This window comes from Cyprinus carpio, chromosome B22 (genome assembly GCF_018340385.1).
Source record: "Cyprinus carpio isolate SPL01 chromosome B22, ASM1834038v1, whole genome shotgun sequence".
In the NCBI taxonomy this organism is placed as follows: Eukaryota; Metazoa; Chordata; class Actinopteri; order Cypriniformes; family Cyprinidae; genus Cyprinus; species Cyprinus carpio.
The window spans coordinates 22966212-22992617 of record NC_056618.1 but is presented as its reverse complement, the minus strand read 5'-3'; the positions used below and the strand labels follow the sequence as shown (position 1 = coordinate 22992617).

At 34.6% G+C, this 26406-nt stretch overlaps 1 protein-coding gene and 1 long non-coding RNA gene across 8 annotated transcripts in view; one reads left to right on the top strand and one right to left on the bottom strand.

The window, feature by feature from the left end:
- The window catches only part of rabgap1l (RAB GTPase activating protein 1-like), a 98476-nt gene that overhangs the window by 6123 nt on the left and 65947 nt on the right, over positions 1–26406 (bottom strand). For 2 of the 7 annotated variants that reach the window (XM_042749265.1, XM_042749264.1), the window contains exons 15-22: positions 26178–26252; positions 24568–24693; positions 22186–22329; positions 18200–18241; positions 12212–12340; positions 2824–2916; positions 188–298; positions 10–114 (exon numbers count right to left, since the gene is read on the bottom strand). In XM_042749265.1, the coding sequence (XP_042605199.1) occupies positions 10–114; positions 188–298; positions 2824–2916; positions 12212–12340; positions 18200–18241; positions 22186–22329; positions 24568–24693; positions 26178–26252 (825 nt within the window). Of the gene's footprint in view, positions 1–9; positions 115–187; positions 299–2128; positions 2752–2823; positions 2917–7004; positions 7314–12211; positions 12341–13587; positions 14582–18199; positions 18242–22185; positions 22330–24567; positions 24694–26177; positions 26253–26406 lie in introns of those variants that run through there. The other 5 variants (XM_042749266.1, XM_042749268.1, XM_042749269.1 and 2 more) reach the window with 5 other exon arrangements.
- Positions 7649–9270, top strand: LOC122141547. The gene is made up of 3 exons (XR_006157899.1): positions 7649–7770; positions 8020–8153; positions 8285–9270. It is a non-coding gene; the product is annotated as an uncharacterized LOC122141547 (long non-coding RNA).

Below are 26406 nucleotides of genomic sequence, written 5' to 3'. Positions count from 1 at the left end.
TCCTCGTACCTGTGCCGTCTCCTCCTCTTGTCTTCTCTTCTCCTCCTCAGTCTCCACCAGGCGTTGTTTAGTGTTGAGCAGTTCTTTGTTTAAAACATCAGCTTTGTCCTCAGCCTGAAAATGCAATGCTTATTAACACACAAGATTTAAACAGAAGTTGAATGTGTTTTAACTAGTGTAGAAATACCTGGTCCAGGTCGCTCCTCAGTGCTATCTTGCTGGTCACCAGTTCATGGGCGAGATCATCATTCTCCTGCTCCAGACGCATGCTGGCCTCATGCAACCGCCGGTTCTCTCTCTGCAGGGACACATAGACACTTCAGTTATGACCTTATGGTGGGGACGTTGTGCAGATTTACAGACGGAGACTGAAAAGACTGCAAGGCTAGCTTTGCACAAGCTACAGACTCAAGTTTCCCAAGCACTCACATGTAAGCATAACAAATGTCTAGATGACAGTGTAAACCCAACACAAATAAAAGCAAAAACTAAACTAAAATGTCAAAATGTTAAAAAATTATTCTTTCATTAAATGTTTTTTTTCATTAAAGATTTTTGACAGTTTACATTTTCTGTCACTTACACTGTGTACTAACCAGGTGTGATTTTTTTTTGTGTCAGCACTGAGAACATTTAAAATATGTACAAAGAAATAAATTATAAAAACAAAGAAAATTATATAAATTATTTTAAAGTTAAGTAATAAATTAATTTAAGTTATATATATTTATATATATATAATATTTATATATATATATATATATATATGTGTGTGTGTGTGTGTGTGTGTGTGTGTGTGTGTGTGTGTGTGTGTGTGTGTGTGTGTGTGTGTGTGTGTGTGTGTGTGTGTGTGTGTGTGTGTGTGTAATAAGATAATAATAGAAAGAATAGTAAAATAAAAATATAGGAAATAAAGGATGGTAATAATAGTAAATGAAAATATATACAATTGTAAAATATTTTCTAATTATAAATAGATAATAAATTAAGATAATATTAAATAAAGATAACAGAAAATAGTTAATATAATAAAAGATTGTAATAATAAAAAAATAGATTGGCAATAAATTATTCTAATAATTGGAAATAGAGAGAAGTAATAATAGTAAACAAAAATATGCAAATTTGTAAAACATTTTCTAATTATAAACAGATATTAAAATTAAGATAATAACAGAAAATAAAGATAACAATAGAAAATAGCAAAAATAGTTAAAGATTGTAATTAAAATATAGATTGGTGACAAATTATTATATATTATTATAAATAACAGCAGAAAAATAAAGCTAACAATAGTACAAATAAATACAATAATAAAAGATCGTTAGAATACTAAAAAACTACAGTACAGGTAATAAGTTAAATTAATGGCAAATAAAGAAAGATAATAATCGTTAAAAATGTCACAAAATAAAGGCTATAACAGTAATAAAAACAGATAATCTAATATTATAATAAATAACGAAAACAGTAAAATGTTTATAACATAAAAAATCATGGTAATAATAATACAGAGATAATATAAGGAAATAATTACAAAAATAATAGTCACAAAAATATGCTGTCTGCACCTGCAGAATTTTGCAGAAATGGGATGAAATCATGCATGTTTGTATATTAAATATTAAAAAAATATATATATATTCTTTTGAATTATATATACAAAATATATTCCCTACAATTCATAATTTACCAGACAGCAAGCTCCAGCCTCAAATAAAAGCAGAAAACACCAAAAAAGCTGCACATTTACTACAAAAAAAGACACTACAGGCGACCAGGAGCCATATGTACAGACACTTGGAGATCACATGCTGATCTAAGACCAGTATTTCACATCCAGTCTTGAGAAACAACACTAAACGACCGCAGTGTGACTCTGCGTTGCCTGATTAGAGAGTAGCCGTTGTCACAGGGAGTCTCCCACCGCCTCACTTGACACACATTTCCTTATCAGGAAGAGGAAAGCTGTCATCTGACTTCCATTTACAAACACACACACATCGCTGGTTAGGCTGTGCATAGCAGTTGATGTAAGACGTAAAGGTTTGATCATTTCAAACACACACACACACACACACAGGCACAGGTAAGTAGCCAATGAGCGCTGGTGGGCTGAAGGCTTACCTGCACCGAAGACCCAACCACAGTCAACACAACACCCACCAGAACAAGAACCGCAGAGGCCTTCCCCATCAAATACAACAGCGCCCGTCCATGCTCCACCCCCCGCCACAGCTCATTGGTTAAATGGGTGAGCGAGGGAATCTCATTGGTTAGTCGGTTGAGTGAGGGAGAGGGTAAGCAGGAAGTGACAGCAAGGAAACCACCAAGTAATGAAGCTCCCTTTAATAGCATGGTTAGCTTTTCAACATTGCACGATGCTTTGTATTTCCATTCAAAAGTCAAAGATTGATTAGGATTACACATTTTATTTAATTTTTTCATATGGACAACATAAACCTAAATATATAAAAACTATAATACATTCAATAGATGTGATCCATTTAAATAAAAACATTTAATGTAATGTAAACATGAGACTCAAATATGCTAACACTTCTTGCACTTAAAGGCACTTAAATTAAAAACAACAATATAAATTTTTCCTTCATAAAAAGCTGAAAAAAATAAATAAAATTATTTGTATAAAATAAGAGGCGTACAAAACGAGCATCTACAAGTTTGGCTCTTTCCCTGTGCCGAACAGAGTCTGTGGTTTCCAGTGTGGCCCGCTACACAGTCCTGAACTGAGACAGAGTGAGATGAAGATGAATGCAGGAGGATCAGAGGAGGCAGAGCTCAGTCAGATTCTTGCTTACCTGGTATCTGTCTATAGGGTCTTCCTGCTGCAGCTGACTCTCTCTCAGACACTGATACTCCTTCTCAAACTTCTTCAGCTTCTTTGTTGGCACCTGAGGAAAACCGAAAGTCAGAGAATTTTGCATCAGGTTTGAAAAAATGCACACCAGTATAACAAGAATGTAAAGTCATTATGCTTCATAGAAAAATATTGTAATAATAATGAGAAAAAAAAAAAAAAAATTCTAAAGCACCCCCTCCTCAAAACACCAAGGAGATATATATATATATATATATATATATATATATATATATATATATATATAATATATATATATATATATATATATATATATATATATATATATATATATTAAATGTATTCAAACATATATTTAATGAACTTTAATATAGAAAATAATTATTTATATTATTACAAATATATTACAATGTTATTTACAAATATTAAATTTTGAATATAAATTTGTAAAAAAATAAATACAATTATGTAGTGTAAAATGTTACATTTATTAAGATTTATATTTACAGTTAGAACCTTACAACATATTAAAATTATAATTTTCAAAATAAGTAAAAATAAAAACAAAATCAAACATTTTTATATTTGTATACATATTAATCATTCATATTCCAATTATATTCCAATGTTAGTTACAAATATATATTTTGAAATATGGCTATGAATATAAAATTATATAAAAATAGAATCATTATATTATATAGTATAAAAATATACTAAATAATAATGTAATATAATTTATAAGATGACTATTCACTACTATTAAAGTAAAGTTAAAAGTACAAATCACTTATATTATTACGTGTATCAATAGGGTAGAACACTTCTTAAAATATCACATTGGTGAAATTTGTGATGAATGGTTCAAGTGAAACAATTTGGATTTTTTTTTCTCTTGTTGGTCAGATCGGATATGACCGGTGAACGTGTGTGGAGGAGATAGGATATTGGATTCCGATTTTTTTCAGATCGGATTCAGGCCTCATTCATATGTGGTAATAAATCGGATATGAATCGGATACGTGCATTTGCGTGTGCCATGTAAGCAGACAAATCGGATATTCCCCAGTAAATGCGAGTCGTACGTCTTAAAAAAGTGACGTCAACTCAGGTGGAACTGAGATCACATGACTTATTATAGGCGTGATGGAAGACGAAGGATACACACAGTGGAGCAATGCGGAGGTCTCATGTCTTTTAAGTCTTTGGGGCGAAGAGACAGTGCAGGGCAAAAATGCAGGGTTGTTGCAGAAATAAATCCTTGTTTGAAGACATTTCACGAGATATGGGGAGGCACGGTTTAAGCGCTTTTTTCTCCGCCGTACGAGACCAATGTTTTGCTGATTTTTTTGTTGACTTTTCAAAATAATGTGTAAAGCAAAAACACTGTATAATTTTATTTGCATCTGCATCCATTGTATTTCGTGCTGTTTTACTTCCTTTTCCGGATCAGAACGTCTACGTTTGGTAGTTTCAGCAGTGTATAGTGTAAATGCAAAAATCGGATACGGGTCACTTTTAAAAGATGATGTAAGCGGGTCGTCAAAAAAATCGGATATAGTCAGAAAATCGGATTTGGGCATCAGGACCTGCAGTGTAAATGCAGCCATTATGTAATATATTATCATTTTAATATTACATGATTACATGGTTTTTTTGGTTAATATAATTTTTTTTTTTTTTCATTTTTTAAATTCTCATAACCCCAAAAAAAAGGATTTGCAGTCCACCAAAAAATTATAAAGTAGTGTTTAAAAGTTAAAATCAACAAATTAAAATCCATGCAAATACTGTGCTGTAACATTACAATATAACTAATTTATTGTGTTTTATTTAAATGTAATAAATCAATTAATTGTTTATAAAATATTTAATGATAAATACAAAAACACAGACACAGTTTTTCCACATATTTGGTAAGATAATCAATAAACAACACTGTGCAGCACTATAAACTTCAAAAACAAAACTGACACAAGCCCTTCCTAAACGTCCTCAACAACAACAAAAAAGCGAAACCCAAAAACTGTCTCAAGGAGCCTCTGAAAGCGCACCGCTCGTGTCCATTGCTATAGCAGCACAGCCGGAGAGAGTGTGGAGTGTGCTCAGTCAAGCCGGTCCTGAGGGGATCTCTTTGTTTTGTTTATTACAGGCTTCATTCAGCAGGTCTGGGATCAGTCCTCATAAAGCCTCTCATAATTTGCTTCTTCGTCTGAATTTGAAACCACTCACACACAAAGCAGAAATACTTATTCCCAACCGACACAACGTTTTGACGTAAAACAAACAGCCCTTCGGGGTTTCAACAACATGCTTGCGAAAAGTGAATCATATCAACAGTGTTCTCACTTGAGAAAGTCATTTCATGTCTCAAAAAGACCTTCTTTCTTATCTGTGACTGCATCAGAGCTTCTGGAGAGCAGCTCATTGTTGAGTTTCATTCAGTGTGTTTGACCTCTGACCTCAGGATGAGTGAGAAACTGTCACTCCACGTGTGTCCTCACTGAAGTCTCAACGGCACTGGAGGCTTGTTTTTGCGAAAGCGGTTGTAACGGTGACAAGGCAAAAGCTTGTGCTTGGGTAAGCAGACTTCTCCTTCTGTGAAAAAAGGCTTCAAACAGCCACCGTTTGCCTTTCGACTGCAGCACAACGTGTCTGTTGTGTCGTTCGAGGAATGTGAACATGATACAAACTCTTCAGAACACAGTGAACGAGGAGGAGAAGGAAACAGTTGATAATATCAGCGCAGAGAAAGAAAAGAAACAGAAAAAGAGAGATAAGGGATGAACAGTTGCTAGGTGATCCCTTTTACTGCATCAGACAATCACCATCGTCTGCAAGATTAAACGTTTATTTTTTTCCACAAATTACGTTTTATTTTTGTCCAAACTACGTTATTTTCTTCTTCGTTTTAAATATTCTGGATTCTGTTTTTTGCATTTTAATTTTTTCTAGACTCTGTTTTAATGGTTAAATTTAATCTTATTAATAAAAAAAAAAAACATCATACACTTATCCAATTTAACAGCATTTTATTACAAGTTTAACAAATATTACATTTTTAAGGCCCTATAAAATGTTTAATTTTTTCCTGAAATTCAGTTTTATTCTCTTTTATTTTCTTTAACCAAATTCAATTTCTGGATTAAATTTTATTGACTTCATAAAATTTTGCATTGCTCCAACGAATTGATTTTATAATTTTTTTTTCTCCAGAAATACTGTGTTTTATATTTATGTTTTTTTTTCTGTTAAAAAACAAAACAAAGCATAAATCGTGGAAAATTTAAAATGCGCCAAAGTTTAATACTTAAGGACAGGCATAGAGATTTTTTTTTTACACAAAACAGGAGTAAAATGGAACAAGCATCAGTCTATTAATCTGACAGTCAGCGGCGCAGATAAGAGGCCAGGCATCATTAGATGAAGAGATGTTAAACGAATGCTTAGTCCGGATGTGCTGTGTAGCCACAGACCACAAAATGACATGTTGAAATGGCACAACCGACATGACAGTCAAGCTCTCAGCACAACGCTCATTTGGTTTAACACTCAGTCATATGCACATGGAAAGTTCACTCGGTAGGTTTTACCTCAACTAACGTGGTTGGTGTAAATTACGTTTTTGTAGAAACACAAAACACCTACACAGGTATGAATGAGTAGCTGATCTTTCCATTCACGTTGACATTAACAGCACACGTTGTTCCTACAAACGCGAATATACACAAATGTCACAATATCAGAAGTACGAATTGCCACAAAACTCTTTTACACCAAGTTCTTCTTGTTACAAAGGCAAAGCTTCATTTTAAATTCATCGGATTTGTTAAACCAGTGCGTTTGAATATTCAGGTCACTAGGCTCATCTGAGTATTCAAAACATCTACTTGAGAGGAAAAAAGAGTCATAACATGCAAAATTGCATTAGGTTGACAACCAATCGCTTGCTCCTGAGCACCATGTTCGTCACACACACAGTATTTTCAGCTCCAAGCTGGCATTCCTTGGAATAAGGACATAATGAGGAAAATTGTACAGCCTTGTTATTTCATTACAGGACATTTCTCGCAGCCTGAGAGGAAAAATGCTCTACAACAAGACTAGAACACGTTCTTGTCAATTCCTGAAGGTGAAAACAACCGTTTGTCTTAGACTTACCACCGGTTTAGGTTTGGAATCAGCCACGAGACTGGCGAAGAAATCCTCCTCGTTGATCTGATTGATAACATGAGCGTCGTAAGCCACCGTTATCGACACTTCCTGCATCATCTTGTCAAAGTTTCTGCGAGGAGCACCGAACGAGACACAGGTGAGCTTTGAGAAGCGAGGGAGGGAGGGAGGGAGGGATGGAGGGAGGAGGAGAAAGTTGACAAGTCTGCCGAGACCGAGTAGATAAGTTTCTTTACGGATGAAAGCCGGCCCCTTGAGGCGGGAAATAAATGCAGGGGGGATGGACCATCGAGGAACACACTCTCTCTCTCTTTCTCTGGTTTTGTCTTCCAAAGATCGTGTATCCTGCTCAGTTTCTCCAAAGAGACAAAGCTCTGTGAATTGCAAGGTTGTGACGGCTCTTATCGCCACGGTCTCATGGGTAGCGGTGGTTACCGCTGGAAATATGAAGAGCGAGACAAGCGGAAAAGGCTGAAGAGGCAGGGGAAATTTGAGTTTGTCAGACAAACCACAACGGGGTCTTCTAACTCCCCTGGTGGCTCTCGTTTGATCTTCTTTATCTTCTCATCTGGCCTCCCAAAAGAAACGAAGCCTCGGTTTAATAAGTATCCGAACGCAAACATCCGAGGACTCGGGATGGTCGGAGTTCTCCAAAGCCGTTTCCACTCTCAAAGCACGTCTCCTTTCGATTAAGTCTTCTTTCAATATCAAGAGGATGTGAAATTTGAAATTCAGCTCGTAATCCGCCAAAGGGGTAAGTTCGTACGGCTTGTGCTTTCGACGCAAGCAGGTGCCTGAGAATTCCATCACCCTGTAAGTTTATTACCCGGCGACTTGATCCTCTTTAAATTCACCATTTCAAAGAGCAACAACCTCTTTGCGTTTCCTCCTCTTGCACATGTGATAGGAAAAGGCTGGGATCACGGGTGGCAGAAGTAATCTGTGCACAGCTTCACAGTCTCTGTGTGTGTGTGTGTGTGTGTGAGAGTGTGTGTTTGTCCAGGTCTGATATGGAGATACGGCAACAAGGCTTCCTGTCCTTGCTACATAGTCTCCTCCCTCCCAGCCGTCTCATAAAACACATCCACTCGACATCCCAAAGATAGAATCTTCTAGAAGCCAGCAAGACTGGAGACGGTGAAGATAAAAATATCACTTTTGAGGTTGAATGGCAGGCTAAACGTCTTTATTCACCCACTCCAGCGCTCATTTTGGATAAAACACTTCACTGATCTGCTCTCCTGCCTGTCTTTCCCTTTTGTTTGCAGGAGATAAAGAGGAAAGTGTGACTAAGTACACATATGCACACGGGCAACAATGAGGCGTGGTCAAGGCAGATGCTGGGAGCAATGACGGTGCAGAATTCATTTACATGGGCAAAACAGCACTTGGCATGATGTCGAGAAAATCCAGTTGCAAAATCAGAAGAATCAGACGGCTTGTGCTTATGGTCTTCCCTCCAAAAGAACTAAAACGTCCAAATAAAGTCTGTGGCGTATACGTTGCAGGTATAAACCCATCCTTCCCATTAGGGTGTGGAAGAGACGTGGATCAAGGGTGCATGGAGGTGGGTGTGGACTGTAGGGAGTTAAAAGTGCCATACAAGGAAAACCAAAGGATAATGATCTTTAAGACACATGATTGTAGCGTAAAACGAAGCTGCTCTCTTTCTGTGGAACTGCTAATGAATGCACCTGTTACATCACCTCACTCAGGTGCCGGTTTCCCACAGAGAGCTTCTCCCTCTCTGGTTTCTAAATTCTCTTTCGCTGGGTCCTAAATTCTGACAAATGCATGGTTCTCTGTCCAGTCTTGGTGAATAGACAACATAGCATAGAATGCATGAGATACTGTTTTAAAGAAAATAAAAACCAAAACCGGTTGGGCCATACATGCATAAAAAAGGTCATTTTTATGATGCCAGCATGTTTTGCCTACAAACTGTAATAATTGGAATGTGTCCAGATGTTTAACTCTTTCTCTGCCACTGACGTAATTTTCTGGCTTTCTGTGTTTTCACTGGTGTATGGTAGGAGATGATATTACACATCTTCTGAAAGAAGATCAAAAGGCAGGGAAGAAGGGAAGAAGAAGAAGCAGAAACCAAGCGATAGCATATATAAGCTCAAGCATATGTGAAATAACGCAATCATCAAGCATTAAACAGCATATAAATCAAAACTGATAGGACTTTGATCATCATTCTAAATCTGATTCAGAAACTGGATTTTCTCAGCTTTTTGTTCAAAATGTTGCTTTTTTTTTAACTTACCCACATTCAAGTATTGATTTAATAAAAAAAAGTTTCAAGCTAGATTTTTTTTTTCTTTTTTTTAAAGCAGGAGCTCTGTTATTTGTTTTAAGATATTGCATATTCAGATATTCATACAAAAGTTATTCTGGGGGCCATTAAACTTTTGTGAAAATGATAAAAAAAAATGCTGGCGGTGGCTGGCAAAAACAAACAAATAAAGAAAAAATTAAAAGGATTACTTATACTATACTGTAACATTCTATTTTATTATGTTTTATTTAAATGTAATAAATTATTTAATTATTCATTGAAATTATTAAATGACAAAAATGTCATTTTCACAATATAGTCATTAGAATTAGGGTGGAAAATGTGGTTAATTGTCATAATTGCCTGTTTTTATTTACACACACTCACACATACATATATACATACATATATATATATATATACATACATACACACACACACACATATATATCAGTGATCGACCGATATTGATTTTTTATAACCGATACGATACCAATTATTTGCATGTTTACATATATATATATACATTATTTGCATGGCCCCAAACCGATATTTATTAACTGGTTATAAAGTATAAATAAATGACTGAGTAGAAGAAAGAACATACCTTCACTTTGGTTTCCCTCCTTTTTTCAGCCATCTTTTTTTTTTAAAGTGTTGAAAATTAGTCTTTCATGTTAAATTTTATCTGTATATTACAATAAAATCATTCTATTTATAAAAAGCATCAACAGCAACAACAGTAATATTAACAATAAGCAAAAAAAAAAAAAAAAAAAAATTAGAATGTCTAATGTTTTCAAATGGAAGAAAATAAATAAAGGGACAGGAGTGGGTCATATCAACTTCATTTTAAACTACCGGTTTATAGTAGGTTTATAAGCTGTTTAATAGCTACAGAGTGAGTCAAGAATAATTCACCGGATAATGTTAATTCACTGAATAATATTCTCTGGAATATTGGAATATAACACAAAACATCGAATTTTATTGCATTTCACAACAAAATTATTAATAATGTTTTGTCCTTCTAGATTATGAAATTCCTGCTGACAGTGCGGTTTATCTATGCAGTTACACGGAACTATATACTCAAACTGTGATCGCTCACGGCAATAATAAATAATTAATTTTCATAGAGTTGTATATATTTAGATGTTTATTAGCAAAATAATGGTTATATAGTAAATGTTAGTAAATACAATTTAGGGTGTTTTAAACAAGTGAATCTTGTTAAAAGTTACATTGCGGTGGCCTATGCCTGGAGCATTTTTCCTGAGCAATCAACCACATCAACCCGCTGCGGTGAGTGAACAGCAACATGAAAGCGGCTTCTCGAGACTAATGATGGAGCAAATTTACAACAGAGAGAGAATTAAATTCAGCGCTTTTTTTCCAACATGCGCTCATTCATGGCTGCATATTAATTCAGGCAAAGTTACATCTTTATTGGGACAGGACATGATGGATTATTTAACATGACTCTGTGAGTTGGTCTCCATTTCTTAGTGCCAAGCTGCATAAACTACATATCAGGAATTTATGTAATGCAGCGGTTCTCAATTCCAGACTCGCGCCCCCCCAGCTCTGCATATTTTGCACGTGCATCTAATTTGTGCATAACTGGCTGTTATGTTAAATAAAGTTTACTAACTACTGCAAATCCAGTACCTGCATGTCGTTGACTCGTCTCCCCTCAGACGCGCTGCAATGGCGATCCTGTGTGCGATTCTCAAAACACCCACAAGATGGTGGTGTTTATCAGTAAATCCGATATTACAAAACCGATATCCGATTATGATAAAATGCTTAAATTTCGGGGAAAATATTGGTCAATCGATATATCGGTCGATATATATATATATATATATATATATATATATATATATATATATATATATACACGTACACACATACACACATATAAAATCTAAAAGCATATATAAAAATTCACACAGTATCCAGTATGCATTGACACAGAGAACAGAAGTACATACTAGCCACATTCAAGAAAATATCCTTTTAGCAACACTGTTTGGACACAATATTCTCAATGTCACAATTAATTGTAGCGTACAAACAGTCATCCCTAGTTAAACAGTGCATTATACAATTACTGCATTACCGAAGCACAGCAGTGAGCGACTGGGGACAGGAAATCCTGCTGTTAGTGACAGCAAGACTGCATTTACAACAAGAAGGAGAAAGAGAAGTAGGAAGGAGAAGATGAAGACAATATCATCTCGATCTCCTCCTTCCTTCCTTCCTGAACATGCACACTCAACATCACACAAATAAATAAAACTAATCCCTGCCCCCAAAAGAGAATTAGGACTCTTGTAAGTGTGAATGTATGGAATAAAGTAATTGAAGGAGTGAGTAGTTTGGTAGGAGCACTATAGAAGTCCTGTGGATGGGTTTAGGGTATAGAAGTTCTGTTCTATTTATCCTTGAGTCTTAACTCCACCTTGTTTCAATGGAGTCTTGAAACACAGACGAGGTCTCTGCATTCTCTGAATACCTGCATGCTAGCTTTGTGGTGTAGCGCTTCACATTTCTCAGACAATGCAAAGTGCCCTGGTATTACATTATTAACTCCTTCAACACAAGTCCATAAATTTCCACCCATTTCATCATCCATAAATCCAACTGATCAGACAACTAAAAGCACACCTCATCACTATAAGCCACACAATTTGAAAAATCACTGTTCAAAGCACATACAAAAAAAGTAGATAAATTATTAAAATATTACAATTAAATATAATATTTATGAGGGTTTGTTCAAATCAAAAGAACTCAAGTAATCACATAAGAGTGCAAATAAAATGAAATAAAAAGAAAAATATATTAATAAATGCACAGTGTTTTATGGTTTGTAGTTTGACAGATGTCTGGAGTTGTTTCTTACCTTGATATTGCAGGCTTGCTCCATCAGGCGCCGAGCGTTCTCTGCAGCCCTGTAGCGTTTTGGGAGCTGGACCCGGAAAAATTTCAGCGCACCCTCAAAGTCAGCTTGAAGCAGGTCTTCCTTTGAGGTCTGCATGCAGATAGAAAAACAGAACTGGGGTCAATTCAGTAAAATCAACCTGATAAACTGCCTAAAGAGGAACTTGGTGATTGTTTTCCTCATTTATGTTTGCATTGTCCTTTTGTGAACCTGACAAAGCCACATAGCCTTTTACAGATGCTGTATTGGTTGAGCGTAAATCAGATTTTAAAATCCATATATCCACTGACAACAACAGTAAGAGGAAGTTTTGCACAGCACAATATATTTTCGAAGGAAGTACCAATACTGAAAGTCTGGCTGATTGCGAAAAGCTAACAATTACTTTAATTTTATGGCCAATATAATCGATATGCAGTATGGCCAAAAGTTAATCTGCACTTTGCTAACAGAAAAAAAGAAAAAAAAAAACATAAAAAATAATAGTTTGCTTGCTGCAACTGAACATAATTAATTAATTAATTAATTAAAACATTAAAAAATCAACAATAAATAATATTAATAAACCTAAGGCATCAAAGCATTTTAATAAATATATAAAAACTTTTACAAAAAAATAAAATATATATATATAAAAGCAAATTAAAAAGAATAGTTTATATGCTGCAAGTGAACTCAAGGCATTAAACAAACAAATAAATAAATACACATTAAAAAATAAAAAAAGAATAGTTTATATGCTGCAAGTGAATTTAAGGTATTAAAGCACTGAATAAATAAATAAATAAAACATTAAAAATAAAAATATATTGTATGCTTCAAGTGAACTTAAGGTATAAAAGCATTGGATAAATAAATAAATAAAACATTAAAAATAAAAATAGACTTTATGCTTCAGGTGAATTAGAACATCAAAGCATTGTTAAACAAACAAACAAACAAATACAATGATTTAAAAATAAACAGAACAGAACAGCTGCAAGTGAATGGAAGGCATCAAAGCACTGTCAATAAAATAAAATAAATATACAAACAAACAAATAAATATATAATTAAAAATACAAATAATTTCTTTATGCTGCAAGTGAACTTAATGTATTTAATATAAAAAAAATAAATTAAAAAAAAAAATAAAAAAAAAAAAAAAGTGTTTACATATAACTTAAGGCATCAAAGTATTGTTAATAAAATAAATATATATATATATTTATATATATTTTTTTTTTTACTGATACTTTTACAAAGGCCACACAAGCAGCCTGATAAGAGCCACATATAAACACACAACACACACACAGACATGAAGACGGCCTCTATTTGCAGCAGCTGCCCCTCACCGCCAGCAGCCGGGGCACAAACAGGCGGTGACCCATGCCCAGCAGCCCCATGACTCTATCGGTACAGTCATAGACCAGCCCACCCTTGTCCTCTCCAGTGCCCCCTTCCTCCAGCCTCCGCACGGTGGGTGGTATCTGAGCCCATAGCGGCGAAGGCAAGTCTCTCTCTGGGGTCAAAGGTGAAAGAGCCTCTTGGGCTCCTTCAGGGTCCCCAGCATCATCCTCCCACGGAGGCTCTGGGGCTGACCTGGAGTCAGCCACGTTGACGTCCCGAGATGGCGTCCAATCTTGGAAAAGTCGTCCAGGCGGTTGATTCGGTAGTGCTAAAGCAGTCTCGGTGTCATTCGATCATGATTCGACAAGTGTGAGCATGCGGCGTCAAAAACCGGAAAGCGGATTCACACTTACTTTGATCCATTTTGGGTCCGCAATGTAAACAATATCAGAGACCACGCCTAGTTTAAAAGATGCCAAAGCAAACCGAAAGTGGCTTGACATACTTCAACGAGGAAATATGCTTTGATTCCAGTTTATCATTGGCCGGCTCCTCCCGAAATCCCAAATTTGCAATCTGTTGCCTGGCAACAGGCAGGAAGAGAGTCGCGTAGTGCTGTCGAGACGGACAGCACGTCTTCCGTGTTTTGATAGCCTTCAAAGCATCTCAGACCGAAAGTTGAGTCCTCGTCAGGTGGAGTCAAGCCAAGTCCTTGTTCTCGCTCGGTCCAGAGTCTGCCAGCTCCGCCATCCTGTCAAGGTCCAGAAGTATCCCAAAGGTGCCAAGTGTGGGATGAAGGAGACGAGATGCAAGACTGGGTGGACGTTATCGTCTCCTCGTCCTCCGGCCTTGGTTACTCCAGCTCCAGTGGCTTCACTGCTTTGCTTTTCCTTAGTCGACGAGCACGTGAGAGGAAGACGGGGAGGGAGAGATGCTCACAGAGATGCTGTCGATGCTAGAAAAGGCGGCAGAGTGGCGGAAAGGGAGGAGGAGAGGAAGATAGGAGGGGCAGGGAGGAGGAGAGGAAGATAGGAGGGGCGACGCGAGTGAACGGGAGACCGTGGACGAATGGACAGTGGACATGGCCGAGGCTCCAATGCAACTCATGCTAAATGCTAATTGGTGCTGGAAGCTCGTGAGGGAACAGACAGGAGGACATGTGGAGAAACAGAGCGTGAGATGGAGGGGTGTGGAGCGGCAGAGAGAGAGAGAGAGAGAGAGAGAGAGAGAGAGAGAGAGAGAGAGAGAAAAGAGGAGGAGGGGGTTTGGGAGCCTTCGGGAAGAATGTCGTAATGGTTAACCAATAGGAGCGAGGCAGTGCAACCCCCACTAGCTCCTCTCTCTCTCTCTCACACTCTCTCTCTCTCTCTCTCCCCCTCTCTCTATTAAAGCACATCTCTTGCTTCCTCACATGTACAGTCACATCAGCTTCTGTCCACCTGATTTCACTGGTTTCTTCTTTTTCTATTTAAACACAGCAGGAAAACTGCAGAACAACAAAATAGCTAGAAAATAATAATAGAATGTTATTTATTTAAAAAAATAGCTCAAAGACAAAAAAAATACTGGATTATAGTAATGAAAATATAATCAGAATCGCAACTGAGAAAAATGTCAACTATAAAAATAACATTCAGATTCAATAAGACAATTTAAAAAAATAACTAAATGTGTAAATATTTTTTGTTATACGTTATATTTTATATTAAATTTCTTTTAATATAATAATCTTTTTCAGGATTAACACAGAACAGTGCAAATTACAAAATAGTATGCCTAATGAGACTGAATATTTTTTAATCATGTTTTTTTTTAATAAATATTTGTTATGTTTTATATATATTTTAATTATGTATTTAACACACACACACACACACACACACACACACACGTGTGTATATATGTATGTGCACAATCAATTATAAGACATTTCGATGACAGATAATATAAGCATATACAGTATATATAGCATTATGACACTAAATATTTTTTAATTATCTGTTCTATTAATGAATATCCTTTGTATTTATTATATATAATTTAATTATACATACACACACACACACACACACACACGCACACACATACATACATACAGTCAAATTATCCAGACACCAGATATGATTTTTGATATTTTTAACTGGTAGTTGCAGGACACTCTAGTTCATTTATGTAAGTGAGCATAGAATAAAGTAACCTGTGACATATTATCCCCAAAAATTCTTCATACAGTTTACTACCAGTTAAATTGATAAAAATTGGGACCAAAAATTATTCAGACACTTTGACCTGACCATGTTTTGTTCAAGTGTTTGTCTTTAATTGCGAATGTGACCTTTTTACACCACAGACTGAACAAAATTAGGCACTGCTTGGTAATTGGTCGACCTAAAGTGGTATGATCTAATTGTGTACTTAAATGTAACTATTTTATATAATTCATTACATACCTTTCTAACAAAGTTATTTGACATTTGTTCTGACAGTTTAACTCTAAGTTCTTGTCATATTTTATTACCATTTTCTAAACAATAGTGAATAAACTGATAATGTGAGAAATTTTGTGCCTGAATAAATTTTGTTTATAATATATATATTATATATATTATATATTATATATATATACACACAGAGACAGTATAGTATAGATATATATATATATATATATATATAGATATATATATATATATATAAACTGTGTGTGTGTATATATGTATATATATATATTATATATATATATATATATATATATATATATATATATATATATGCAAAAGATGTGGAACAAAAGGAACAACATCTTCAATGAACACCTGGAGTTTGCCAAGCTTTAAAAAGAAACTAGAGAATATTATTCTGGTTCTCACATCTGCTGTAATTACAGAACAGGGAAGTGGAGTCTATTTCTCCATTTTAAATCAGTGGATATATCCGCATCTCCTCTATAGGTTGGCTCAGACACATTCAGGCCAGCGCAGTCCGCTCGAGCTATAGCTCCATTTGTCATTCTGCCATTGCAGCTTACACAAAGGTGTGGCTTTGTGGATGAAGCTAATGTATTAGTGCTGAGAACGCTGTTGGAAAGCTTCACAGCAGACAGAACTGGCCAAGCGATAATGACAAACTGCCCTTTAAATTGCAATGGAAGCTGAATAAACACTATATTCAAAACCACAATTAGAAACTATCAAATATTTGGTATTTATAGGTGAATTTTGTTCTAAAAAGTAGCACCTCTGGGCTTTGCTTGCAACTCAAACCGCTGTATTATAGTCCTAATGCACCATGAATAGTGCTGTATCAATAGAGCTCCAGTGGCATTACTGGGCTAATGACCCACAGCTGCATACTGTGTCATCTATCGTGTCGCTGATGATCAATAACATCACAACAACAAACCCAAATGCACACATATATCACTACGACAGCAGCCATACGGCTCGGATCAACTTCCTTATTATGTGGTGTTAACGAGCCAATGCATCTTATGAAAAGAAAAATGCCATTTGCGTGCAGGAAATTGATAAATTGAGGTTATTTCCTGTTTATGCTGCATTTCCTAACCTGTTTTCACGTGTGGTTATTTGTATTATTATGAAATGGTATCCTGTTTTTGAAATATGCATTTCACATTTGAAAAGCTTCATTAAAAATTGAGCATCCAGAATGTTTAATTTTTTTTTTTTTTTACGTTTTTTTTAGCATTGTTATATATGAGATTGTAATACTATATTACAATATATGAAGTGTTTCAGTTTCTTGTTTAATATTGCAAAAACTACAAAACCAGAAAGCTCTAAACAGCTGCCCACAAATATTTGGTAAAAATAAATAAATAATAAAAAAATCAAGGCAATGTGTGTTCTGAGCAGCAGAGGGAGACACACTCAATATTTTCCTTTTTTACTGGCAGAGTTGATGTATTTTAAACTAAAAAGCAATCAATCATGTGCCAGGATTCTCACACATTTCAGCAAATGAATTTCCCTGACTTTTTATGATTAGGATAAGGACTTTAAGTAAAAATAAAAGTACAAATAAAAATAAAAAATACTGCACTCAAATGGTTGTTATTGGTAAATATAAGTTATTATAAGAATTGTTTTCTATAACTGAAATAAAGCTGAAATTAAATAAAATAATATTTAATCTGAAGTACTAAAATGACTAAAAACTTTGTGATATGATAAAACAATGTTATTGTGATAACAGAAAAACAAAATTTGTACATTTAAACTTAAATTAAAATATAAACTAAAAATATACAAATGAAAATTAATACTATAATATAGAAATTACACTAAAATAACAGATCGTAGCTAATAGTTTAAATCTGAGCATGACCAGAAATAACTAAACAAATTTTAATTAATTTACAATGAATTGAGTTTTCCAATATTTCATAAATATGACAGAGATTTTAAAAATAATAATTTTATAAGCGATTTCACTCACAAAGAACAATTTCTCATTTCTGAGCATAACTACATATATTTCCACGACTTTTCACCGATTTTATTAATTTCCCCATTTCTTTTCCGTCATATAAACCACCTCCGTCAAGACTTCTCTGAACTATTTAAAACAAGGAAATGTGAGCACGGTGAGGTGCAGTACCTTCAGAAGAGCCAGCGCCACATTGAAGATGATGTTCAACCCCTGTGAAGAAAATGAAAAAAATAAAAATAAATTACACACACAATCACTTCTTTGATCATCAAACTGCCTGGAACGACAAAACAGGCCACATACAAAGGTGCTTTATTGTAAGAAAGATGATACAATTTCATTTAAATGGTTGGTCGGAGCTGCAATGCTGTACTAGCAAAGGGAAGTGCGATGTCGAGCGCATTTGCATTTCCTAAAATAGCTCGAGTCATACAAAGAGCTCAAATGTGTGGGAGTGACAGGAGCTGAAGGAAGAGGCAAACAATCTCGCTCGCACACGCTCAGGTGGACTGACAGGCAGGTGGATGTGAAGGACGAAGGTGCTGTGTGTGTGTGTGTGTGTGTGTGTGTGTCAGAGGGGAGCAGGTGGCATCGCAGTAGCGAGCGGAGAAGCAATGCTGAAGTCAGCTCCGCATGGAAACACCCGTCTCGAGCATCGCTTAGACAACTCGTACACATGGCAACACCGAGCTAAAAATATCCCACGTTCTCTATTAATAACAGACGGCAGAGACTATCTCTCCCCGACAGGCTCTAGATGGCGCTAGGAGGCTAAATGGAAATTGCAGGGGGGATAATTGTGTGTCTGCGTGTGTGTTTGTGCTCGTTGAGGGACGGATGAGACTGTACTCTTTGGCTTGGGAGCTGAAGGTTATGCAAGAAATATGAATATTACGGTTCTTGTTAGATTGTTAGCAATTCATTATTCGTTAGCTTGAAGAATTGCCATAGAAAGTTTAAAAATTGCAGTAATTAATTGCAGGAACTATTGAGAATAGTTCGGGGTCGGTGAGATTTTTTATATTTTTGAAAGAAGTCTCTTTCGTTTGATCAAAAAAACAGTAAATCTGTAATATTGTGAAATATTATTACAACTGAAAATAATTGGTTTTTGCTTTAATATATATTTTAAAATGTAATTCATTCTTCGGATACAAAGCTGAATTTGCAGCATCTTTAGTGTCACACGATTCTTCAGAAATCATTGTAATATGCTGATTTGCTGCTCAAGGAACATTTATTATTATTATTATTATTATTATTATTATTATTATTATCAGTGTCAAAAAATTTTCCTGGAATATTTTTGCGCAAATGGCGATGTATTTTTTTTTACTCATTCTTTGAGTAGAAAGTTCAAAATAACTAAATTAAAAATAAAAAAATAAAAATAAATGATATATATGATATATATGATATATATATATCTATATATATATATATATATATATATATATATATATATATATATATATATATATATATATATATATATATATATATATATATATATATCTTTTGACAGTGTCTTTATTGTCACTTGTGATTAATGTGTTCTTCGCTGAACAAAAGTATTAAAAATAAATAAATATTTATTAATATTATAAATATTAGACATGTTTTATATATATATATATATATATATATAATATATATATATGCATTTTTTAATTTTTTTCTAGAAGTAGAGTAAATCTAAGTTTGATATACAAGTTTATATATATGAGATACATATAGATAATACTATAGTGTATATATAATTTAATACATATTTAATTTAAGTTTAAATTTAATCATTTTGTTTTATTCTTTATAGCTTTTATATATTTTTTCTTAATGTGAATAAATTAATAAAAAAAAAAAACGGCATGGTAATTAATGAAAAATGTGTAGACTTATTAATTCGAACTACTTACAGAGATCATATTTATTTGTTTAAAAATGAATCAACTTTCAAAGATTTTGTGCTAGTAACCTTTAAAAAAATCTGCAAGCTCAGTTATTATTTAATCCTCAATAGCGCTTCCCTTGGGAACCAGACTTTGTTTCCCGACGGACTGATAACAAACCCTGTGTACCCTTAGTCCTGGAAGTTGTTTGAAGGTAGCCAATCAGATTAGAGCTTGCCAAAGCAAGAAAGTGCTTTCTGGTTTTGTGCGCAATAGCATTGGATGGCACAATTTTAAAGCTTCTTTAGAACGGTATATATATAAATTGGGAAAGAAAACTGAATTCAAATAAACTGAAATGCAATATGATTTAAGGAGAGATGCGTGAACAAGAAAGACTACAATCACTACGAGTTACTTAACAGTAGAGCCAGAGCCTCAAAAGAAGGCAGAACACTAAATGAATTAGAGATGAACTGATAGATGGATAAGGAGAGAGAGAGAGAGAGCATCTAACAGATTCTCATCATGCGATTCATTGACTGAGACAGGCTGAGGAAACTTTTAATTGTCTTGCCTCGGGCTACCACAGACGCTGAATGAAAGGAAAAGGGGAGAAAAGCGATGGGAAAAAAATAAAAGGAAAAGCTCTCTGAGGAGCAAAAAGGTCGAAGCGTTTCTTTTGGAAAGACACAAAGCCTATTTCTAAGAAATCAAAGACGCTTGCTTTGGGAAATCTAACAGAGTTCAAGAAGTTTAGAAACAACTGAACTTTCCGTCAGTTTTATGTGCTACTGGAAACCCAAAAACTACAATATTTATTTAGCCAGAAAAGAAACATAAAAATAAAAAAGTATGCAATCCGTTAAGTTTATCTTTAGGGTTACCATGAGCTTACAAAGTGCAATACTTAAATACATTTTTTACTGAAGAGATTGCACTCATAAAGACCAATTTCTATTAATTAATTTTTATTGATTGATTTTATTAATTAATCTGTTTTTATTAACTTCAAGGTTTAGCATTAGGTATCACAAACTAATAATATGCAATACTTTTGCAGCAATTATTATTCTAGGTCTAAATTTCTGTGTGATTACGTTTTTAACATTTCAAGCTGTATATAGATAATATAATAATTGCGAGTAATCATAATAATAATCACTCACAAAGATGCCAGTATTTTAAATCTAAGCATATCCAAGACATTTCATAACTAGGATAAGGATAAAAAATAATAATATTTTTTAAAGCGACTGCTCTCACATAGAGTAATTTCTACCCAATTAAATATTTTAAACTAGATAATTTTCCATTACTTTTTATGAATTTTATTAATTTACCTGATTGTATTCATTTAAAAGTTTAGTATTAAGTATCATTAACTAACAAACAGCATTCATGTACTATTATATTATTAACATTTCAAGTTTTTAATAATAGACTAATATTAATTCATGTATTATGAACAAATGAACAATACAAAGTATATTATATTTATATAATTAACATGAACAACTACTAAATGCTCACTTGTGTTAATGAATTACAACTTATTGTAAAGTGTTAAGGTCCTTGCACATGGTCTGAAAATCTTTTTTTTTTTTTTCGTAATCGTCATCTTTTCCTATCAAAATGCTTTCTACGGCTGCGAAAACACAGAAAATGGAACCTGATCCGAATTTTTTTTATGACGGCCGAAGGTTTCGGAGGCAGTGTGTAGACGTGATTGACACATCGCAAGGTCGTTTTTATTTTTTTAAACGTGCAAAAATTTCGGACGAGAATTTCAGACAGTGTGCAAAGACCTTTACTTTACAATAAGTTGCACGTATGTCTCTAAACAAAATGCAAAACAATTTTGTCCTAACCAGATGTGAAAATGACAAGTAAATCGCAAAACAATTAGTCTCATTCACTAATAAGCATACAAGTTGCGTACTAGCACAGAAACTCCAACAGATTCACAAACAGGTGCGAATGCATTTAAATTTGATCTTAACCTTATTTTAATAAATTCGGCTATGCGTCTAAATATACTACAGAATATGTGAAAAGCAGTGTGTCAAAAAAAGCAGAATGTCTGAATGTTTACTATTCATTCTACTATAGAAGGAAAAAAAACACAGATTTAGTGAAAGAGACACAATGTCAGTCGCTGGGTTTCTATTTATGTCGTGTCAGTTAGTCTCACCCACAGTGTCTACTCATTGGTTAAATGACTTGCGGTTACTGCAATTTTGTGATTGGAGGAAGATGTATCACCTCGCACAGGAGCAGGTCGGTGATATGGAAGACCATGCAGAGAGGGAACTTGGCGGTAAACAGTGTTAAGAACCACTGGGACGCGTACATATGGGCCTCCAGGTTCAGGTCCTGGAAGTGAGACCACAGGTCCGGCAACTGCTCCTGGAAAGAGGAGAAACAGTCGGTTTGTGCAAGGGAAATAAGCATTATAACTTGTGTTTTAATATCTGTTAGGGTTATTGAGATGACAAGTTAACCGTATTTGTTGTTTTGGAAACAGAAGGGAAGAAATAAGTATATCCAAACAAAAAGAACAATAGACTACTAAATCTTTTCTTTCCACAAGCTTTTAAAGCATTTCTATTGGGAGCGCAAGACTACTGGACCACAGCACAGGGTCAAGAGTGCAGTTCTGAAGCACATTACACAAAAACAGCTAATAATTCAAAGACTTACACGTGCTTCGATCTCCTTAAGTTTGTGCTGCGGTGTTCATAAGAACGTGTTTGTTTTGTGTGTTTTTAAACCAGAGGTTATGAGGAGTATCAATAGAGAAATGCTCAGTGCTTTCCCGAGGCAATATTGAAATAACAATGATGAAGCAGAAGCTTCCCCAACACTGCACTGGGAAAACTCAACACTAAAAAAAAGATACACTTAATCACTGTTAATCTAATAAAATAGTTTGGAGTTCACAAAAATCACTTTTGAATAAAAAAAGTAAAATAAAAAAAAATAAAATAAAATAGATAAAAAAATAAATAAAAATAAATAAAAATAAATAAATAAATAAACGAATAAATAAAAAAATATATATAATATAATATAATATATATATATATTATATATATAGATATATATATATATATATTTTTTTTTTTTTGCTGTCAACCCAAAGGCTTACACCTATAGAACCCAGGGATTATTATTTATTTTTTTTACAAATAATAAAAATAAAACAAAAACATAAAATAAAAAAATAACAAAATGAATAAATAAAAATAATTATTAAAAATACGAAAAATTACACTAAATTAAATATAAAATAAAAGATAAAATAACACATCACCTCTCTTCAACAAGCAGCACAATTTGAGAAATAGCATCAGTGATGCTTGCCTCAAGAAAAGAAGAGTTACACTATGCATTCAGAGACCGAGCAGAGAATAAATCAAAGAGGTAAGTGATATCTACAAGGGCACATCTTAAATTAGCATCTCAAAAAGACCCGGAGCTGAAGAGAGAATATTTTTCTGCGGTAGATTGCATTGTTAGATTGGAGAGGTGGCAGTGTTAGGTTAACACATGCAAAGTAAACGACGAGGAAGGAGGGAGAGACGGGAATTCTTCCAGGCACGTTTTTTCGTGATCGATGCTAACACTCTTGTAGTAGCAGAGCAAGTCGATACTAACCGGGTTGGGTTTAGCGCTGAAAGAGGGCGACTTCAGGCCTAATTGCATTTCAGCACAAAATTAAAACCCATTTTCCAGCGCATTAGGTCTAATAGCTTACAAGAGGGCCACCGCTTACACTTGAGTTGCACGAGTACGGCCTGACAAGGGGTGTACAAGACTGTAGGCACGTCCCAAATTGCATACTTAAGCACTATTTTATGATGTTCTGTAGTATAAATAGTGCAAGTAGTGTGTTCACACTGAAAACTCCAAAAAGAAAAAGCGCACTTTAAATATCCGGATGATGCACTTAACACTTTTTTCAACTTTATTCTGTCCAAAAAAGTCCAAAAATACTCCATAATCTATAATAACACTTCCTCCAGTGCAAAAGTCGATCCTCTGTTGTCCTCTCACATCAAATTCACAGACGTATTTGTTTTGAACTGTTTTAAATGGTGCTTGATCTGTGCAGATTTCTCTCCTGATTCAGATGAGATGACGTTTAAACTGGGGAAAGCAATATTAAGGATAGAGGACTCAAGAAACAGATCAAACTGAGACAGACTAAATCCAGGTTTCTTGAAGCATCTTGGAGACGTTGCCACAGTTCTTCTGGATTTAGTCTGTCTGCGTTGATCTGTTTCTTCATGTAATTCCAGAAAGACTGAGATCTCTGTGTGGAGCACTGGCTGTACTATACTGACTGACACACTACAGCAAAAGATAAGAAATAACTGACTTGAAACTTTATGTATTGTTTATAACAAAAGCAGCTTTTGCTTTTACTTGTGGATTACAGTGATGTTTTTATCAACAGTTTTGACTCTCATTCTGACGGCACCCATTCACTGCAGAGGTTCCACATTATGAGCAAGTAATGCTAAATTTCCCCAAAGCTGTTCTGATGAAGAAACCAACTCATAAACATCTTGGATGGCCTTAGGGTGAGCACATTTTCAGCAAATTTTCACTTTTTGGTGAACTATTCCTCAAAGGCCAAACCTGCAGCAGACGCTCCAGCTGGTAGAACTTGCAGTGAAGATCTTCAAAGTTGTTTTTGTAGAGATCCCGGAGACCATATTTGTACATGATCTTCACCAGCACGCAGAAAGCTTGCTCCTCGGGCATCTAAAGGAAAAAAAACGAGAGACTTCACCATGATATTTCAGATGCTAATGCTTTCTGCATGAATAAACAGAAGCAGCCCATGATGTTTAGATGTGTCAACTGTCCGTCTACCCGTCTATGGCAGTCTACAGTGATGCTATCAGAGTTTGTTTGTGTTTCTGAGACGGAGAGCGAGACAGACAGAGAGCTGGGTATTAAATCACACAGACAGCGTGTGTGTCCCGAGCTCAATGGGCTCCTGCAGGTAGACGGGCTCTGTCATTAATATCCCTGACAGCTCCTGAGCTTCCTGGGCAAGGCCACGAGAAAGACACTTTACTACATTATAAACTTTACTTTACTAAATTTCCCTACATTATAGAAATCCCCAAACACGCTCTAACATCAAGCCCCATACGGGGCGGCGGCGCATAAAAAACAAAAAATGCCATCTTACTCAGCCCTCGCTTTAATTAAATATGGAATTAACCGTTTCATCAATGTCTTTCTCTCACTTTCTGTTTCTCTCCGCCTACTGTTAGCTCAATAACAAGCCTCAAAAAGTCAAAGATAAGGCACAATGAGGTAGGTTTCTATTTACACTTTTATTAGTGCTTATTTAATTAACAAGCTCTCTTAAAAAAAAAAAAGAAACTCTTCATACTGCTGATTTACCAGCACAGCAGTTGAGCTTAAAGATAAAACTGACCTAAAAAGAAGTTTACGTAATGCCTGCTAAGAGAAAGTAACGTGCACTTCTGTTGTGGTATAAACTCACATTTTAAAACATGAAAGCCTCTATTCGTATAATTTTGCATTTTTGGGTGAGTGTCTCAAAAATAAATTTAAACACAAATTAAATGTGTTAAATAAATAAAATGGATAATAAATGAATAACACCGCTTTCGAATAAATTAATAAAACCATTAAACGAAAAAAAAAAAAAAAACACAGGACAAAAAATAAAACAAAAACAACTACAAAATACAACAAAACAAAAAACACAACACCACAAAATACAAGACAAAAAAACGAATAAAACAAAAAAAAAACACTACAAAACACAACAAAACAAAAAAACAACACAAAACCGAAAACAAAACACAAAATGCAAGACAAAAAAACAAATAAATCAAAAAAACACTACAAAATGCAACAAAAAAGATACCACAAAACAAAAATGAAATAAAACCAAACACAAAATACAAAACAAAAAAATGACCAAAAAAGCCTCTAATAAAACAAAAAAAACACTACAAAATCCACAACAAAAACAAAAAAGATACCACAAAGCACACACACACATAAAACTAAACACACAAATACAACACAAAACACAAGACCAAAAAAAAAAAAAAAAACACACTACAAAATACACAAAAAAACAAAAGATACCACAAAACAAAAAAACAATAAAAATTAATCACCTCTCCGTGACATTCGTGTCTCTAACATGTATGGTGCACTTAATACTTTAAACACTACTCATCTTGCTAAATACTCACATGTAAAAGTAATACGGCTGCCAAAAATGATTGACCTTGGCAATAGCCAATCTCTTCATCATACACAGAATAAGCCTGTGGAAAAAACATAAGTTCAGATACTGTGCACCAAAATAAAGGGAACATGAATTAATATTTTATGTTCACGAGAACATAATGCTATTTCTCAGTAAAATAATAAAAGTAAAATATTTTAGCATTAACAGAGAAAAATGTTACATTACAGAAA